Source organism: Balaenoptera physalus, assembly GCF_965194825.1.
Source record: "Balaenoptera physalus genome assembly, chromosome: 9".
Taxonomy (NCBI): Eukaryota; Metazoa; Chordata; class Mammalia; order Artiodactyla; family Balaenopteridae; genus Balaenoptera; species Balaenoptera physalus.
The window spans coordinates 14493603-14514720 of NC_138888.1; the positions used below are offsets into that span (position 1 = coordinate 14493603).

The window sequence follows — 21118 nt, forward strand, 5'->3', positions numbered from 1 at the left end:
TTATGCTAAGTGAAATAAGTCAGACAGTGAGAGACACATCACAGTATGATATCACTTATATACGGAATCTTAGATAAAAACAAATCCACCAGGCTCAGAGATACAGAGAACAAATTGGTGGTTGCCAGAGGTGGGTGGTGGGCAAAATGGGTGAAGATAGTGAAAAGGTACAAACTTTCAGTTATAAGATAAATAAGTTCTGGGGATGGTAATGTACAGCCTGGTGACTATAGTTAATAAAACTTTACTGTATATTTGAAAGTTTGTAAGAGAGTAGACCTTAAAATTTCTCATCATTGGAAAAAAATATAACTATTTGTGGTGATGGATGTTACCTCGACTTACTGTGGTGATCATTTTATAATATCTACATATATCAACTCATACGTTGTATACATATGTTGTACAATATAATGTTATATCAATTGTATCTCAATTTTAAAAAAGTGATGGAGGAAGCTAAACTAGACACGAATGATGTGGGGTGTGGTGGAGGCTTGCTTATAATGTCTTGCTTTTGCCTGCATTCATTTGTACACCAATATTACTCTACCACTAGACAGTGAGTTCCCTGAGGACAGGTCTGCCTCTTACACATTTTTTTCATATCCTCCAGTATCAGGCAGAATCCTAGAGACATGGATGTACTCAATAAATATCTACTGAGTTGACTTAAACTGAATCCTAACTAACACATACTTGAAGTTGTGTTATCTCCCTTTATCAATGGATTTTAATTGCACTCATTAAACAAATGAGGATCTTTCCAATACTGACTATGGAAAAGCAGCTGTGATTAAAGCAGATATGAGAGAGGGATTACGTGATTACCTCTATGTAGCATGTGTGACTTAAATGATATCAAGATATTTTAGAATTAAACTGTCAAAAATATTATGATGATTGTATTTTAAATCAATTAGCAAGTTTAATTGTTAACAGTTTATGGCAAATGCAAAAATAATATGGTAGGTAAACATGTAAGAAAAGTTAAATTAACCTCTTACACAGGATTAATTCTCTGGTTGGAATTATCCCTTTTCCTCTGGGGCAATTTTTTATTAAGTGGATCCTTACTGTTTATAGGCTTATTCCTCTTGAGGAGTTAAAGACTTGTGGCTTAGCAGCCTTTATAACATAGCACTGCTTAATTGCTTTGTTTTTAAGGAGAAATCTTGATTTGAATGTTTTGTTTTTTACCTTTTTCCAGTAGAACCCCTACAGGCGCTTTCATGATTGAAGGTCTTGTTGGTCAAATTGACTTTTCCCAAAACTCCAATATGTGTGTGTGTGTGTGTGTGTGTGTAATATTTTTATTGAGATACAATTCACATATCACATAACTGACCCACTTACAGTGTGTAATGCAATTGGGTTTTAGTCCAATAGATATTTTGATACTTTTTCAATCAGAGATAGCAGTCATATTAGCAACTTGGCTAATTTCTCTCTTCTTTTGGCCTCAATTTTTCTCCTCTGCAGTTTACAGTTTCATATTCCCAGGATTTGTCAGAACTCTGCACCAAAGACTTTAAAGAATCAATCAATTGGCATCTGCTGTTGAGTAATTAAGGACTCAGAACTGGAAAGAACCAACGGATCCAGAGCCAAGAATACAAGCTGGTAAAACCCTTTGCTACCTGTCTTCTCACATAATGAATAAAATATAGTATAGAAGATAACCCAACACACTACTGTACAGATTAAAGAAGTTACAAAAAGGTTGGCTTCCTTTCTTTTCTTTCTTCATCCAATTCTATAAGGTAGAGCAAAAAAAAAGTTATGCACAAAGTTCTTGGGATATGAATGGGCCATATAGGATGCAAACCAACACAAGCCTGGAAAGTTATGAGGGAATCCAGCAAAGCCACTGGAGTAACCGTAACTGTCTCCTGCCCAGGACTGACTTTGCTGAGGAGCTGATCACTCCCCCACCCACCTGCTGCCCCTGCTACTATAACATCCCCCTTCAGTAGAGCACACATTTTTCAGAGAGGAGAAATCTAAAAAGGGAATATAAAGGGAGGTCTTTCTTTTTATGCCCAAGAAACCTTTAAACAAATTACATTCTGAATTTATCAGCTTATTTCCGAACTTTCTTTTTTCACTCTTCCAAGTGAAAAAAATCTGCAAAGAATTTACATCAAGTTTTACACAGGAAAAAAATTTAAAAGGCCAATAAAAAAAAGGCCAGTAAAAGCATTTGCTGGAAGCATTGTTTCATTTGCATGTTTTTATTTGCATGTTTTTTTCTGAAATATTTACAATAAATAACTTGAAATGAGCACGCTCTTGCTTCTAGAAAATGACTTTTTTTTTTTTCAGTTTAAAGTGAATTTATGGTCTGAAAACAGTCAGCTATTTAGTAGAAGAAGCAAAATGTTCTCTCCAGTGCAACAACCTGTTTTTCTCTTAAGGAAGAGAACTTATTCCTATTCCATGCCTACAAGTCAAAGAACTTTCTGTTGTCCAATATTATTTCCTACAGACAGAGCCTCCTGATGCAGGAGCGATGGAAAGAGCTAGATCAACAACCCTCTGGCCAGACGCTTGGTAGAGGGAATATTCTCCTTGTCGAATTAAGCTTTGCTTTCAAATGGATGAATAGTTTTTTTTCTCTGAGAGTGAATAGGAATCGAAAGAGAGTGCTTTGGCTTCACTGAGAAATCCGCAAATATTTCTCAGAATTTGTTAGCATGGATGGCGCCAGCAAAACAGAATTTAGACAGTGCTCTGGAAACTGGATAGTCTTACTGAACTGGCAATTTACACTGTGTCCTCTAACATCACATCTGCCTTCCAGCGATAGTAAACTTTACTCCTGCAAAAACAAAGAGATCCCACAAGGAATGACTTATATTGAACACTTTTGCTTCTGTTTTCCGTCTCTGTTTTTCCAGGGTGAGCACTCAAGCAGGACTAAACGAAGAGGTGCATTCCTAGTTGACACAGAGGACATATTTTGTGTTTTCTGGTGCCAAAACACACCAAAGGATTAGGTGCTAGAATGGAAAATGAGTTTTCTCCATTTCCTGATTACTTTCACAGGTGTTCTTATTATCTTTAACTTCCCTCATAAAATACACACACATACAGACACACACTGAGAGAAATTACTGGGTTCTCTATTAATACCTGATAATAAGCTTTATTTCTTGGTTTTCACAGGAAGAGAAGACTGTATTAAGTGCTTGGAACTCACTGCTGCAAGATACAGGGAAGAACTGGAAATTGTGGGTAGGTTAAGTGGCAAGGATAAAACTAGCCTTCAAGCATATGACCACCAGGAAAGCTATAAACTACCAGAATCAAGATATCATGGGTTATCATCGGGAGTAAATCAAGCAATAACTCTTTTGAAATGGATGCTAGACAGGAAATACAGTCCTCTGCTCACAAGTGTGGGATGGCAACCTGGCAATTTTTTTATATTCCTGTAATCACTAAACCCCATTTGCCAATACTAACATTTGAGTAATTACAAGGAAAGACTGACGTATATTCTATCCTCTTGATAGCCTTGGAAAGCACAAGTGCCTGGATTTGCAAAGAAGGCTTAAGAAAACAGGATATCATTATAATCTATCGCAGATAAACCCTTGTCTCTAGTTAGCAACGTTGATAATCCCTGGGTGACAGGACTCTTTGGGACTTCTGGCTTTCTCTTGTCCCCATGTCTATGCAGATGTAAACACCCTATGGAGGCCGACTTTGCAAAGGTAGTATCACCAAGCCTGAGATAAAATAAAAATGATGCAGCTAACACTCATCTGTTGCTTACCAGCTCTCAAATACTTGGCTTTGAAACTCATGGATTTCTACATTTTGTTACAAACAATGTTTACAATGTGCAAAAGGATGGGAAAAGAGCAAAAGGGAGATCAAGGTGACTGATGTTAATCAGAAAGCTGAATGTTATCAACAGGGTTGGGAGCCTGCAAGGCAAAAACACAAACAGTGCTCTCAACTATCACTCAGAAGCCATCTTCCAGATGTATAAAATTTCAAATGGGTTGCTGGTCACAATATTTTTTACTGTTATGCATATATCAATGTCATCAAAAGCAGTTATCTTCTAATACCAAGAGAGTCATTTAATAATATTGAAATTGTATAATATTTAGGTGCATGTTAATAATTAGAAAAATATAGAAAATTTTATACTATAGACCATATTTTTTAAAATAATATTATTTATATAATTTATATTTATTTATATATTTTTCTGATCATTAACATGATTTGAAATGTATGTATGTAAATGTTCTTAAACGTATTAAGACCTGGAGGATTATACTCCACAGTTGGGTCTAGTGACGGAAGAAAAATAAGATCCTCTGTTTATCTTCATTCGGAATTTAACAGGTTTGTGGAATATAAGCAGAAGTATAAGCATAAGCCAAATGCACTTAGTAATTTTAAAAATCCTTTCGAAACAGATGTATCTTAATTTCTTCAAAGTCTAGGAGGGTCTAAGCCAGGAATTGAGTAGCCCTGAACAAGGAGTGAGTGAGTTTGATGACAAGAACAGTTGAAATGACCATCAGAAGATGTGGCTTCTCCTCACTCTGCCATGAGCCACCGGGGGACCCTGACCAGTGCAATTAACAAACACTTATCGCGGAACACGGAAGACCTTGTTCATTGGAGGGAACAAACAGGCGAACAAGATCTGGTTCCTGCCTGCACGAAGTTCATGAGCTGAAAGGGAAGACATACAATCATAACTTACAGGTGGCAGAAGGAGAATAAGAGAAGCAGAAACCAAACCGCATGAGCACATAGACAAAGAAAAGGCTACTTTCTGGCTAAAGAGGAGAGAGTTTGGAGGACGGTTTTCCAGAAGAGTAACATCTGAAATGGCCTTAAAGAAGGTCCCAAGATTCTGACAAGGAGTCCTAAAGGTACAGGGCCTTTCAGAAGCAGTGGAAAAAAACCTTGAAGAGTGAATTCAAGTTCGTGGCTCTCGGGCTGAAGTCAGGGCCCAGGTGTTTGTTAGCCTGGACAAGAGTTCACCAGGCTCACTTAATCCCCAGAACTCCGTTTTGGACTCAAAGCCACTGGCTTTCCTCATTACATCATCTGACCCGCTCTGCTGATGTTTGTGTCTGTGACACTTGCAACAGGGATTCATACTTATCAAGGTAAGAAGTCTAGACGGTACTTTCTAAAGAAGGGAGAGAGCCAATGGAAGCTGAATCAGGAAGCATCAGGATCACAGCTGTGCCTTAGAAAGAAGTCTCTGGCAGCCCTGTGGCGAAGAGACTGAAGGAAAGAGCGCCGGTGGCCGAGAAGGACAGTGGTGGAGAGGCAAGCCTTTGGGGAGGGCTGACTTGGACCTGTGCTAGGGGAGGAATGGCGACAAAGGGGAGATGTGGATTTCAGAAACAGGGCAGGAAGGACTTGACAGTTAACTGGATAATCTGGTGGGGGGAGTGGAATCCATGGTTAACTTGAACTTGACAGCTTCAGTGTCTAGGTGAATGCCACTAATAGAAAAAAAAGAAAAGGAACAAACGTGGTGAGGAAGATAATGTATTCAGCGAGGGATACTGTGAGTCTGAAGAGCTTATAGGATATTGAAATGGGAAAATCTAGAGTAGCGGTTCTCAGTCAGGGACAATTCTGTGCCTCCCTTCCCCCCACACACAGGGGACATTTAGAAATGTCTGGAGACATTTGGAGTTGTCATCTCTGGGGAAAGGGATGCTGCTACGAGAGCATCTAGTAGGTTAAGTCCAGGAATGCTGCTAAACATCCTAAAATACACGGGACAGTCCCCCACAAGAAAGAATAATCCAACCAAAAATGTCAATAGTGCAGAAGTTGAGAAACCCTGGTCCAGAGGTAGTAGGAACTTCCTATCTGGAATTTTAGAAAGTAGGAATGGAGAGAAATGAGAACTCTTAGTCATTGACACTGCAGTGAGAAACATGGGAGAAAATTAAGCACACTGACAGTGTGTGGAAAAGAAAGGCAGGTGGTGGATAAGATCCTACACAATATCACCTTGCAGGCAAAATGAGTTTCATCGGGGTGAGGTGACGTCACAAACCCTTTCATATCTAAAATGCAATGACTGATGATTGCTCTCAGGAAGTGTGTACCCAAGAAGATAAACATGGATGAGGTAGTAAATCATGAAACAGATCAATTCAGTCATGAATGTCCTCAATATCCTAAACCCTGAAGACACCTTCCCGTCTATTGTGGAGAAACATTGTATGTGGTCTATGATTTTCATCTGCAAATTTATTATAACTTGGTCATGGAACGACATGACTGTAACAGAAAAATTTTAAAAGCAGCAGAAGAAAAAGGAGGAGGAGAAAGAGAAGGAGGAGGAAGAGGAGATAGGCCAAAAAAACAAGAAGAGGAAAACAGGAAAAAAGAGGTGGAAGGGAAAAATGACAAGAGAAACAAGGGAAGGGAAGGGAAAGGAAAGGAAGGAAAAGAAGTGAAGAAGCACTGTAGAGACATCCTCTAAAAGGCAGGCTAAATACCGTGTGAGGGCAGTTCTACGGAACCAGACCAGTGGCCGTTCTCGATCAGTCCACAAAACTGTGATACGGGCCTATATTCCGTGGAAAGAAAGAGCTGCTTCTTGAACAGCATCATCACTGTTGATGATGCTATGATAACACAAAATGATGAAAAAAGCTATAATAACACAAAATGATGAAACAGTAACCAATACGTATACAATTCTCCAGTATTTAAATAAATAAATGCTGCCAGAACTCTGTTCCAGGCGGCTTGGCAGGTGTAGGGAAGGAAGCCAGAGCAGGACAGGAGATGAGGGGGCAGCGTGGCGCTCCGAAAGGAAGGAAAGCACAAAGATGCATCGCGTGCAACCTGGCAGCCTTGGACTGATGAGCAGAGGCAAAAAAAGTCTGCAAGGAACAACTAGAAGATGGATCTTTCCCATTCAAATGATTATGTCGTCTGTAAAGACAAGGTACATCTGGAAACAAAAGGTCACAGCAGCAGGCCAGAGAAGGCACTGCTGATGAGGAAAGAGTGTGAAGGACGTGTGCACAGGGCAGGAGCCAACATGAGTGTGCCAGAGACAGACAGATCTTGAATTCCAATCCTGGCTCCACCATCGGCTAGCTCAATGCTCTTTGCAAGTAGCAGAATGTCTCTGAAACTTAGCTTCCTTTCTGGTAAACCGTGAATGATAAGGCTTCCCAGGAGTGCTGTGATGATTAAATGAGATCATGTATGCAAAGTATTCAGCACAGCAGCTGGTGCTGGGTAGGGACTCTGTCAGCGGTAGCTGCTGTTAAATACTGCCTAAATTCGATTACTCTAAGCAATGACTGAATAAGAAAGAAGAATAGGACCCACATTCCAAGTCAACCCAAATAGAATACATAAAATAAGGTGGCACATTTGAAAACTGAAATCTTCGTTTTCTAAAATAAGCAAGTTAACTTTTATGAATTCATAAAACTGGAAGTGGCCTTCAGAACTCTGTTCAAATTTCTTCATTTACTGATGGCAAAATTGGAAAAGGAAATGAAAAGACTATTGTGGTTTGGATGTACATGAGCCAAAAAAAGACTTTAATTAAAGGAAAGTTACTCATCATTCTTTTATATAACACAAGATGAAGGTGAAGTTAGAAAATTACAGTTCATAATTTTGTAAATACACACAAATACATATGTGTCTATATATTGATACATACATATGTGTATATATATTGATACATGCATATATGTATATATAAATATACAGACACATATACAATATACATGTATATTTTAGAAATGATAGAGCTAATCTGGGGAGACATCAGGCAGACAGTTATCCTTAGCCTTCTGTGAACTCGACTACCCTACATCACCCGAATCCACCCATTTGTAAATGTATCTGATAAAGTTCTTGGAAGCTTCGTGGAATGCTGAATAAAGGAGCTTCAGGATCAAACTGGTGATTATCAAGAATGTGCTTCCCCCAAGCTACAGCCAGGTCACTCACCTGTCCAGGAGCAAGTTAGGAGCAAACAGGAGCTTCCCTGGGTGTTCCATGGAGCGCCAGACAAGACCAATCATGAGAATCTCTAGCCAGGCACATTCCAGAAGGTGGACTTGATCATGGAGGGTCAAATCCACAAATCCTGAAACAAGACAAGAAAACCATGCTGACTCAAATGAAAAGTAATGCTGGTGAAGTGAATGCAACCAGGGATTTGAAGTGGTAGGGTCTATTTTTTATTAGATGGAAAAACATAAATTAGAAGCACACAATAGGAAAGTCAAGTAACTATTTTTTAAAACTAGTATATCAATGAACTTTAATGTGGCATTTTCTTAATGTCTTAGTGTCATATCTACAGAAATATACTAACTTAAGCAACCCACTTAGTTTTCTGTAAAGTTCTGAACTTAGTGTTAAAAAGTGTATGCTTTTTACTTAGACATTTCTAATAGCCCTATGTGATTATTACATTTCATTTCTGTTTCAGCTGAAGATATTTAAGTGCAGGAAATTTAAATTACTTGCCCTAAACCAAATAGGAATTGGAGCACAGGCAGGACCAAAGTCACTAAATTTCTACCTCTTTGCTTCATCACTAAGCCATGCTCTTTTTTTCACACCATGTAAAAGAAAGACTAATACAATAGAATGTGTAAATAAATCACTCGGGAGAGAATAAGTCAGATGAATAAAAGTGACATTATGGTTACTTCTGGTAATAAACACTAAAAAGTGCCCTTGTTTTCCAATGGCTTATTGGGAGAGTAAAGCTTTTTCCAATCATCACTGACAATATGCCTAATAGTAATAATAATAGTGAGAAAAAGGAGGAGGAGGAGAAGGAGAAGAAGGGGAAAGAAGAGGAAGATCAATTGATTGAGCCTTTACTATGGGTTAGAAGCAATGCTAAGTACTTTCCATACCCATTTTTAAAGTATTTATTCATACAATAATTCTCAGAGGTAGGAACTCATGGGGATATCATTTTACAGATAAGGAAACAGATGTTCAGAGAGCTTATATACTTGTTAAGGTCAGAGATGGAAATATAATCTCCAGAACCTATGCCCTTGACCACAAGTGACAGTGCTTCTTATGTGCTGCAATTAATTGCAGACTTTGGATCAAGTGACTAAATAAATCTAACCACACAAATTAAGACATGCCAGAGTGACAAGGGCATTGCATAAACAAGATGTCCATAAAGTTTGCTCCTTTCCAAATCAGTTCCCTGTTCTTCTGCCCTGAGGTACCCCCATCACATTTCCTTCCTCTCTCTCTCTGCCCTCAACCCTTTGCTCTCTCTTATCCATGAGATGGGTCTAGGAATCCCATTTTTCTTTGTCCTCTTCTTTATTTTTTTCTCACTAATACTATACTTTTATTAGTTATCTATACTTGTATTTACTAAAAAGCCAAAATGTAAGTTTATTTTCCTTAAGCAGTAGTAGTGATGGTTTGCCTACTGAATGTTTCTTCTTGGGGGTGTTGATTAAAGAATCAGCATTAAACAATTAGCTCATCATTTCTTATATACTTAAGTGCCATCTTTCATATAATCCTTACCACCAAGTAGATGATGGTCCACATAGAGAAACCCAAGGTAGAGAAAGACCTCAGAGTGTAAGGCCCCTCTAGCCGCCATCCCATAACCAAGCCTCATTAATTCTATCTTTGAAGTAACCATGAAATTCTTTTTCTCCTTTCTATATTTCCACCATTACTGCATTTATTTAATTCTCCAAGAGTCTCTCACCTTTTTGCCTGACTTCTTTAACTCAGCATAATTATTTTGAGACTTACCTATGTTGTTACATGTATAAATAGTTGATTCTTTTTATTGCTGAGTGGTATTCCACTCAGCAATAAAGAATAGTTGATTCTTTTTATTGGATATAGCCAATAAATAAAAACAATTTATCCTTTCATTGGATATTTGATTTACTTCGGGCTATTACAAATAAAATTGCCATGAGCAATCTATGTACAATTTTTTGTATGGACATACGCTTTCATTTCTCCTGGGTAAATATTTAAGTGTACTATGGCTGGATTATAAGGTAGGTATACGGTAGGTATATGTTTAACTTTTTAAGAAACTGCTAAACTGTCTTCAGAAGTGATTGTTCCATTTTACATCCCCGACAGCAATAGTCAATAGTACCAGTTTCCCCACATCTTCAGCCAATACTTGGTATGGTCAGTCTTTTTCATTTTAGACATTCTAGTAGATGTACAGAAGTATCACACTGGCACTGTGATTTTAATTTGCATTTCCCTAATGACTAATGATGTTGAGCATCTTTTCATGTGCTTCTAACAGATCATTATCTTATACTATATTCACATTAATTATGCATGTATCTGTAAATCCTGCTAGACTATGTACTCATTAGAAGCACAAAATGCATAATTCTATCAAATTCTGCTTTTTTAACCTCTGAATTTATTGCACCTTCTGCTACATCATTCAGCCATGCCAAGGCCAATTAACAGTGTAGCATTTGTCAGAGCAAGTGTCTTCCCACTGGAAAGGGTGGGTTTCAGTCACACAAAGCAGGACTTGCAACTGGAGAGAAAATGGGCAGTTCTGTTCATAAGAAAAACTAAGGGATTAAAAAACAGTGATTGGGTTTCAGGACTCCTGGGAAGAGAAAGGAACAGATAACCCTACACATTGGAACTGTTTACCTATAGCATGCATTGGGTCAAAATGGACTAGCGTTGCTCTAGAAGAAGCACTGCCTAAGGCAGCAAGAAATGCTTCTCTTTCTCAGTAGCCAATGTCTAATGGGATAAACCATCTCCAGTGCGCAGTGTTTATAAGGAAAACTCACAGGGAAGTTTTAATTCTTTAAGATTTCACCCCAATTTTTCAGATAAAGTCTCATAATAGCAATATAAACCCACCCTATAAATCAAACTCACTTTCAGAAATGTTAACATTCGAGAGGTATTTTCTGTCTTCTCATGACATTCCCTGTTTGATGTGGAAAAAAATGCAATCCTGTGATAATGTCACCCATAATGAAACCTACACAATGTAATTCAATACCCTCCATAAGCCCCAAACAATCACGCAGGATGAGATTTAGAGGTTATCTCGAGAGAGAACTGCAGCCATGTAACCAATCAATTTTGGAAAACCAAAGGAGGATTTTCTGGTAGCAACCTTACATATTAAACTGAATCATACTTTTTAATTCTCACGTCAAAACTTCAGTGCTATTTAAGTCGGACAGTTTTAGTGGTCTTTGGGGAGTCTCAGAAGCTCACCATAACCATTTGTACCACAGATGTCTGGTGATTATGAAATCTGTCTGAAGTATGTCTGTTAGTGATAGTTTTCAGTCTGAATCCAGCAGAATTGCTGGGTCCTTCTGTTGAAATGATGTAGATCTCTCAAAAAGGAATAGTCTGTTTAATTATCTTTCCCAGCTGTGCATATTGCCTGCAGACAAGGGTTACTGTGTCTCTTCCAAAGTGTCCTCTGCAAGTTCCTGGGGCAGGGTTGCAGGGAGTGTGCAAAAACTGTCAATTAACCTTCTCAATGAAAGTGAGGGCTACTGAAGGAAGTTACTGGATGGAGTGTCTCTTTCAATATACTGATCTCAATATTATTTTAACCACACAGGAGCTGCATGCTCTTTTGGTGTAGAATAAATGTCCTTTAATACTCTCAATTCATATACAGTGAAGAAAAATAATGTAATAAATCCCAAACAAAATTATACTGGGCCAACTATCTATAGACACCGAGTTTCAATCCTTTGGCTTATTTTCCTTCTAAACAGGAAGAATAACCTATTATGCAACTTCAGCTGAATCTGCTATCATAACTTGGAAGCATCCAACAATGCCTTTCTTGAACACTTGAAAGTGTGGCCAGTATGAAGGTGGGAGCTAGCAGCATTTACGGGATATGAATAGAGGCATCAGTGACAGAACTTCTTACAGGTGACACAGTGAGAAGTGATTTACCCCCCATCACTTAGGGACTCTCATTTAGTGACAGTGGCAAGGGGTCCTCAGGGCTGTGGAATCCACACCAGTGGGGTAGAATGCATACCTCAAAAGTAGTAACAGTAGTTTATTGAGACCAAGTGAAATCAGCTGCAGGGAAATCTCACTTTATAAAATAAAATTTTAAGAGAAAGCGAACTTGGGCCTTTTTCTCTAGTCTGCACTTACAGGTCTAGTAATAGAGTATCCAGAGATGGGATATACTGGAAACAGACAGAAATGCTTCAAGTCCTGTTCCCCACCTGTTACGTGGGCAGGGATCAGATGAAGTTGAGGAAGCCCTCTTTCAGAGAAAAAGAGTCTCTCCATACAGACAAGCAGCCTGTTATTTCCAGCCTCATCACCAAGTAAAAATACTTCTGCCTTCTTTCTTCGTTATAAGGTAACTGTTTTGCCTCCAAGAGTTTTCACTGAGTTTTGACTGTGAAAGGAGCTCGTGGCATGTCTTCCCCCCCCTCCCTTGGGCCTCATGAGATCCTAAGCCCTCTTCCCCACTCTGCTAGGGACTGCCATACTAATTGCTCAATTTGCCTTGGCACACAGGAGGTACTTAAAGCCTTACCTACTCTTACTGGGTGTGGCAAGACACTGCAAAGTGTGCCGAGAGCCTGAGGCAAAATGACTAATATAATATGAATGCTCCTTAAGTTCTGCGCTGCTGTTGAGTAAAAGATAAACCAGAGTGGGTCTTCAGTAGAGGCATGAGAAAAAAAATGAGGGCTACAGTCATTGTATTTCTTATTTCCATGGAATACAATCTATATGTTATAGAGGCAAAGCAAAGTAGAATCTCTGGGAAGAAAAAAGCAACTTTTTCCTGGGGAGCAGTTGTCTCAAAACTAGAAGCCAGGTGGTTGGTTCCCTTAGTAAATCCACTGGAAAAATATTAGTTTCCTGACCTTCAAAAAATTAATCATGTTCTCAGTCATATCATGACCCCAATGTTCTCCAAAATGTCAGTTATAATATTGCCCATTGCATTCTTTCTGTTTTGCCTTAACTCAGTGAAAGAAGATTTAAATAATTCATCTATTTTCCCCTTGATGCCAAAATAAAGTAAGGTTTTTTTAAAAAAAAAAGAAAGGAAGAACATATGGAACATGAGATTGTAGCATAAATCAGCTACAAACTGAATAAAACTTGGGATTTCTGAGAGAAAGCCTATAGAACAGATAATGTCAGAACAACCTAGATCCCAGCTCAAATGCTAAGCAGTCTTCACATCCTCCATTTTTTTTTTCTTTTTCTCCACAAGATAGTAACTTAATGCCATACTATGAACCATGTACCTCATGGTATAGTTGACTATAACCTCCCTCCTCCAAATAAAAATATGGAATCTCCTTTATATGCAGCCTCATGATAGAGAGACCCATTAGAACTGTGATTCTCATTCTCTAACACTTTAAGATGTCTCCGTAACATATAAGCATTGAACAATTCTTTTCAAAGAAATGAGTTTAATCCATTTAAATAAATAATGTAATATACCACTCTTACCAAATATGTACCACTGTTATAAAATAAAATGGTAAGAGACTATCACTTGTTTAGACATACTGAATCACAGTGCAAGAATATGGGCCTCCTACCAAGCCTGCCCCACATCACATCCCTGTGTATTCTGGTTTTCCTCCGCTATAATAAAAGGAAGTGTTCCCAGGCCCCCTCTGGCACAACATCACCTATCCAAAGCCCTCATGCAAACACCGTACTAAATATCCACCTTGCCAATACCAAGCGGACACTGTCCAGAGGCTACAACATCCTCGTCCTCAGGCCTGATTATTAGGTACTTCCAAGTCACTTCCCAAGATGTGACTTTTTGGAAGGTACACACCCTCCCTTCTCCCCCAACAGAATGAGGAGGACAGAAGTAATTAAAAGAGAATGAACCAAAAAGACACGTAGACCTGGCTTGAAATTATTCCGTGGTCCACGGCCAGTTACTTAAGGTCTCTGCAAGCTCTGCCCATCTGTAAAATAACCACTTTGGGTTATTGTAAAAATTAAGGAGTTAGCAGATGTCTCAGAGTGGCTACTCAATGAACATTTGTACTCTTCCCTACTTCATCCCAACAGGCTGGAACTTCTGTCCAGTAGAAGGGAAGACTACTTTTGCAAAGTACCAAGAGAAATGTTTGGTTTTAAAATATTGGAGATTTAGAACTTCAAACTTAAATAGAGCACTTTGTGTTTGCCCTAAGTCATGATGTCATGTTGTGTTTTCTGTTTATTTTTTCTTTTTATTTATATGTAAAAAATAACCTAATAAAAAGGATAAAAGACTTCCTGGACATCAAACAGTTCTTACAAAACAACATTTTCATGATTTAAAAGTGGAGGGAACAAGAGCATGTGGATTATATTTCTCCTAAAATACATATGTGAAAAAATGAAAAAAGAAAGCACGTTTGGGGTTTTGTTATACTCAAAGCATTTCAAGATGTTTAGCAAATCCAGAATGCAGCTGTCTTCATGAACCCCTCCCCGACCAGCCCCAATATAAATGGCCCACGGCTTTCTATTGAACTCAGCACACCTCCACTGAGGTCCTTTGTTGCTCCTTATTTGCCTTGGGGTAGAGAGAATGAATCTTACCCTGAGGTGACTACCTGCCTTGGGAAATAAAGTGGTATTCTCAAGGCGATGCTAAGCAATAAAAACCAGTGGTAAGTGAAGAACTGAATGTGACAAAGTTGACGTTTTTAAAATATGTCACATTTAGCACAGTTGACAGCCAAATTAATTTGAATAAAGATCGAAGAATTCAGTCCAGAGGTTTTAAAATAAACAAAGGTACTGCCTTTTAAAATTACTGGAGCATTCTTCAAACAACCCTTACTTAGAAGACCATATGTTGAAAGAATTACAGATGATGAAAGTCATGATATCTATATAAATCCACAAACTTTCCAATCTTGACTCTGCAGCCTGACAAGGGTGTCATGTTTCAGCTGACACTGTATGATGAAGACACTATGACATCATTACTAATTCCTTCAGAACAGTGCAGCAGAGCTTAACACATTTCACTCTGTGACTTAGTTTTACGTATACAGATTCAAAGGTGGAGTTTCTATGGCACATCCAAAAGAAAAACCAACACTGTTGTTTGCGGTTATTCTCCTTCTTCCCCATTTTTATCTGAATGTAAGAGAAACAAAAGAGACCTTGCTTGGAAGGATCTGAGATATTTCCCAGACATCTCTCTTATAATGCATACATGAGAGATAAACTAAATGCAGAAAATTGTCCTTCCTCTGAAAAGATATTGGGTATAATGAGTAGGTTACTCACTGAGAAAGGATATCCAAAGAAAAAACTGGCTTCAAGTTTGCTCAATTGTTGCTTGGTTTTAAACACCCTCCCAGAACTATATTCAAGGAACCACACTCCTTATAATGCTCCTTTGAAAAATTGTTAGACTTCCCCACAAAAGTGTATTCAGACTCTACTTCAAAAATTTTCTAGAAGTTTTTCCTTGCTTCAGACATCAGCCCACATTTATTATTTAGTCATCGTACACGTCTCTGGATATGCATCTGTGTGTGTGACCTATTGCAGTTACATTTACTCAACAACCAGTATTTGACTACATTTACGCATCAATGTATAGGACAAAAAAAAAAAAAAAAGAAGAAAGTGTATGGAAATAAATTACCTCTGATCTAGAGAGGTAATTGTAGAACTTCTCTGATTAGAAAGAAAAAATGGAGCACCTCAAGCCTTTAAGTTTAGAACTACATATTGTAGCATATGTAAAATAATTTTAATACAAAGAAGGAAGTATTCTTAACTTTAAAGATGAACTTCATAAAATATTTCCCTTAACCTTTATTTAGTGATTTAGTTTACCACACTCCTTTAAATGGCTAGATATGTATTTTCTTACTTTTCAAAGGTTGGATATATCTTAATTCTGATCACAGCATGTGTGAACTTGTGAAATGCTGACTATCTCCCATTAAAAAATTATGGTCTCAATTTTTGTAGTAGGTGGATGTGAGAAAATGTCATCGCATCTTTGGTAAAGGAGTGGATGAAAGGTATTGAACTGCATCCTGCATGTAAGCAATCGTTTATTTGGCAAATTTCTCTCCAAATGTAGTAACAGGAAAAGGTTTTCCTCTCCTAAAGAATTAATGTGCTCCTTTTCGTTGGAAAATAAGAACACCAGAGTTTCTTACAGACTGCACAAAGCCCTACCATCAAGAAGCACAGACATTAATACAATGTTCAAAAGCAGTAATAGTTTTCCCTGTTTCCTGGGAAAATTATTGCCTGAGTCCTGCTTTTTCTGACCTCACTTTTGACTGTACTGTTGAATTACTAGACCTTGTATCAGACTTTGCAAAGTAGATAGAGGAATAAATCATTACAATATGTATACTTGTTTTCACACACACATAATTATCCTTTTTTTCCCTCCTTTTAACAATAAGTAAGGTATGTGATGACAGATAAAGAAGTCAGGAGAAAAGAACTAATCTCACAATTATATCTGACTCTAGGAAGAAAAACAAGTCAAGACTTCCAGATATGAGGATCATACTTGGGGATCAAAAAAAATGTCCCTCAGAGAAAACAAAGCAGATGGCAACTCTACCTTGTTACCAATCCCATCTGTATTACACTCGGAGCCTTGGTTCATGAAGAGATGGTTGTCATGACAATAAGCATTTGAGAAGAGTTCTGGAGAAGCTGATGGATTTAAGAGTGTCTCCTAGCTTCCCAATTTTCCAAACACACACAAAAATACCATCCCCCCCACCCCATCCTCCAAATAAACAATTCTATTACTTCTTGTATTGGCTACAATGATCCTATATTGATGTTATAAAATTTTGCACTCTCATGTCAAAATCCTCCTTGGAGGGACAGAACGGCTCTTTATGCTGATACAGCACAGCTTGAAAGTAAACTGGTCTTTTATTTTTATTCAGCAAAGCAATTGTATTAACTACAGCTTAATATTTTTCCCTTCCAAGCTCAGAAAGAAATCAATTTCAGCTTAAATGAGAAAGGGGAAAAAAGTAAAAGAAATTATTTTCCAGTTTCTGAGAGTAGATGGCAAACTAAAGAAGGAAAAAAATTAATAAACTATAAAGTGCTTAAGACTGTCCTTTGACATGCTTGTCAAATAGACGGGAAGGCCAGCACTGCGGAGCAATTCTGAGATCTCTGATAAGGAGCACGGGCTGGCTGCGTTTAAAAGTCAACAAGCACTTGTACCTTGGAACATACATTTTTTCCTGTGTACCTCATAGCAGACCTACAGAAGCATTTCAAATACTATTGTCATCAGTCTGAGTTTTCTGGATACGTGCGTGCTCCCTGTAAACACTACAAATGTCATCAACACAAAGATTGAAGGGGAAGCGGACAATCTCCTTTTTAGAGCAAGTTCCCCAAACAAATGAAAAATGATGATTTCTTCCTACCCCCACCCAGCTCAAGTCCCTTAATGAAACCAAAATTGATGACTATCTTATAATTTTAGGGAGTGTTTCCACACACACACACACACACACACACACACACGATTTAAAAGCTAGAGGAACACCTGTTGTTGCCAATTACCCAAGGACATCTTGTTCTAGAATGAATTAGGAGCAAAAAAAGAGGCTTATTCTCCCTTTCCTTTAGTCAAATTCGGAAGGTTAAAATGGGAGTTTTGCAAGCCAAAATCATCAAGAAGTAACAGAAATGCTGAGTATGAAGTCACATAACAACACCTCTCCTGAGAAATCAGAGGACAAGATACAGGGCCCCATACCAAGAAGAGGCAGAGCCACAAGTCTGGGGACGGTGGAGGCCTGAGGGTCTCACAAGCATATTGGGGATTTATTTTGAAAAGGTTGCTTCCTCTCTTCCAGTCTTCCCATAGCACCCCACTTCCCACATTCTTTCCATTATCCTACACAAATTTCAGCCTCAGAGAGGACAAGCAACAAAAGAAAGGAGAAAGAAATATTTCAGCCTCTTCCACTCCAGATCTGAAGTCAATGAACACTGACCTTATATACACCATTGCTGAGAGGCCATAAGGAGATTAGAAAGCCAGAGACTATATTTCTTTCATCCATGGTGGATCCTTTTATAAAAGCATAGCAGTTCTTGCCAGGCCATTAAATAACCACTCTAAAAATAAAGTAGGTAGCTAAGCAAACCTAAAAAAGAGATTCTCTAAGTACCAATTACCTTCAAAGCAAGAACTATTCCATTTGTTCACTAACTCAACATGGCCCGTGGCTTGCTATTGGGTCCCATCAGTAATGCTGACTACCTAAGGTTTACAACAGGAGCTACAATGATATTTCCTAATAAAAGTAGACAGTAGCTGTATTAGTTTCGTAGGGCTGCCATAACAAAGTACCACAAAGTGGGTGGCTTAGAAAAACAGGAAACAACAGTTCTGGAAGCTAGATGTCTGAGATCAAAGTTTCAGCAGGGCCACGCTCTCTCTGAAGACTCTAGGGTAGAGTCTGTTCCATGCTTTTCTCTTAGCTTCTGGGGTCGCTGGCAATACTTAGCATTCCTTGGCTTGTAGATGCATCATTCCAATCTCTCCTCCATAATCACATGGTTTTCTCTGTGTGTCTCTGTGTCTCTTCTCTTTTTGTAAGGACAGCAGTCATATGAGATTAGGGTCCACACTAATCAAGTACGACCTCATCTTTTTCTTCTTTTTTCCTTATTTTTTTTGGCTGCGTCGGGTCTTATTTGCGGCACATGGGATCTTTGTTGAGGTATGAGGGATCTTTTCATTACCCCGCGTGTTCTGCTCAGGCTTCTCTCTAGTTGTGGCGCGCAGGCTCCAGGGCGCGTGGGCTCTGTAGTTTGCTGCACGCAGGCTCTAGTTGAGGCGCACGAGCTCAGTAGTTGTGGCATGCGGGCTTAGTTGCCCCACGGCATGTGGGATCTTAGTTCCCCGACCAGGGATCGAACTCACATCCCCTGCACTGGAAGCCAGGTTCTTTACCACTGGACCACCAGGGAAGTCCCAAGTACGACCTCATCCTAACTTGATTATATCTGCAAAGACTAGTTCCAAATAAGGTCATACTCACAGGTGCTGGGGGCTAGGACTTCAACATATCTTTTGGGGGTGTGCAATTCAATCCATAACAGTAAGAAACTGTAAACATTTTACCACTGACATGTCATGTTCAATATTTACCAAATATTTCTTGAGTATCTCCAATATATATATAAACCTGGCATGAGGCTGGGTACTATCGGTACAGAGATGGGACAATGTTCTCATTCTCAAAAAGCTCCTAGTCTATAGGGGAAGCAAAGAAAATGGACATATGATAATAATGACAGGTGTTAAGTGCCAAAATATAGAAAAATATCTGTGGAGCAGACACCTTAATCTCTGAGGCTGGAGCAAAGGTTATTCCTTGGGCTACTGCATACGCTTTCCCTTCTTCCCAGAACACTCTTCCAAGGACTTCAGCGCTCACAGCATCAAGATCAAGTTCTCATTCCTAGGGTAGCTCTTATCTGTGTGAGAGCCTATTTGCTCATTAGTATCACTCACCAGAATGGAAACAGACAGAGCACAGGGACTGTGTCTTGATGACATTATGCCTACAGTACTTAGTGCAGTGCCTGGCTGAGAAAAGACCCTTAATAAACATTTCTCTTAATGAATGAGATGATGAGTGTAAGTGAATTATCTTCTTGTAGTAGGTGCAGCGATTTGAAGGACTTCTTGTAAGAAGGTATCCAGTTTCTCTGGGAAGAAGGAGGAGAGCTCCTTTCTTGGGAAGGAGAAGGAGGTGATAGGTAGGGAGTTAAGAGTAGCAAAGGAGGGGATTGAAATTATCACTGTGGGAATAGAAAGAAAGCAAGAGTGAGAGGAAGAGAGACAGAGAGAAAGGGAGAGAGAACACGCTAAAGAGACAAGAAGAATATTTGGAAAACTTAGCTGTTAGACCCTCCAATCTCTAAAAATAATTCTAAATATGGTCATAGGTTAAAATAGGAATATAACTTTCCCTTTAACTGGGAATATTGTCCTTTTGAGTATAGTGTTGCTTAAGTCTTAAAAATTCAGTAAAATCTATGCATAAACCCAACTTTTTAAGGAGCAAGATGTGAAATTTAAATACCCAATCTTACCATTAAAAAAAAATCAACAATACTCACAAATACAGTATTCTTTGGAGTACTTAAACGCATAAATTAGTTACAGAAAAATTAATTTCTTCACTATTCTGAACACCTACCATGTGTCAGGCACAATATTGATGTTACGGACAAAAAATTTTAATATGTCTTGGTCTCTGACATCAAAGCTAAGAGAAAAGAGAGTCCAATTTTAAAAAAGATTGTAATCACTACTATATGTAAAATAGATAAACAAGGACCTACTGGGAACTATATTCAATATCTTATAACAACCTAAAATGGAAAAGAATCTGGAAAAGTGTATAAATATATATATTTATATATGTATGTTTATATATAACTGGATCACTTTGCTGTACACCTGAAACTAATACAACATTGTAAAGTAACTATACCGCAATTAAAAGTGTTTAAAAAATAAAATTAAATTAAATTAAAAAGATTGTAAAGTACTATCTAAGACCACATTGGAGGACTGTCCAGGGCTCACTGGACTGGCAGCTAGTCCAAAGTGGCAAGACTCATATTTCTGATTTGAGTCTGGATGGCATACTTGATGGAAAGGGAGGCAAAGCTACGGAGGGACCAGAGAGGATGGCATGTTCCTGAAACTGCCCCTAGACCAGACAGAAAGCAGGGGGGCAAAGCTGATGGAAAGGGAGGCAAAGCTACGGAGGGACCAGAGAGGATGGCATGTTCCTGAAACTGTCCCGAGACCAGACAGAAAGCGGGGGGGGGGGGGGGGGGGGGGGGGGAGCGTGGTCAGAAATGGGGCCAGAGAAGGAAGCTGGGCCCAGGTGGTGCCACAGAGCTTCGGCTTCACCCTGAGGCAAAGAGGAGTCACTGAAGGATTTTAAAGCGAGGAGTATTAACTAGTTAAGTTCATTCTCCACTAGGAGGATGAACCAAAAGAGAGCCACTGATGAGATATTAAGGAAGGTGAACGAAAGGAATTTACCAACTGATG

The 21118-nt window shown here is 38.7% G+C and overlaps 1 protein-coding gene across 2 annotated transcripts in view; it reads right to left on the reverse strand.

Moving 5' to 3' along the window:
* Positions 1 to 21118, reverse strand: part of ESR1 (estrogen receptor 1) — a 258183-nt gene that overhangs the window by 70791 nt on the left and 166274 nt on the right. For both annotated transcript variants that reach the window (XM_082474704.1, XM_082474705.1), the window contains exon 6: positions 7987 to 8125. In XM_082474704.1, coding sequence (XP_082330830.1) covers positions 7987 to 8125 — 139 coding nt within the window. The remainder of the gene's footprint in view (positions 1 to 7986; positions 8126 to 21118) is intronic.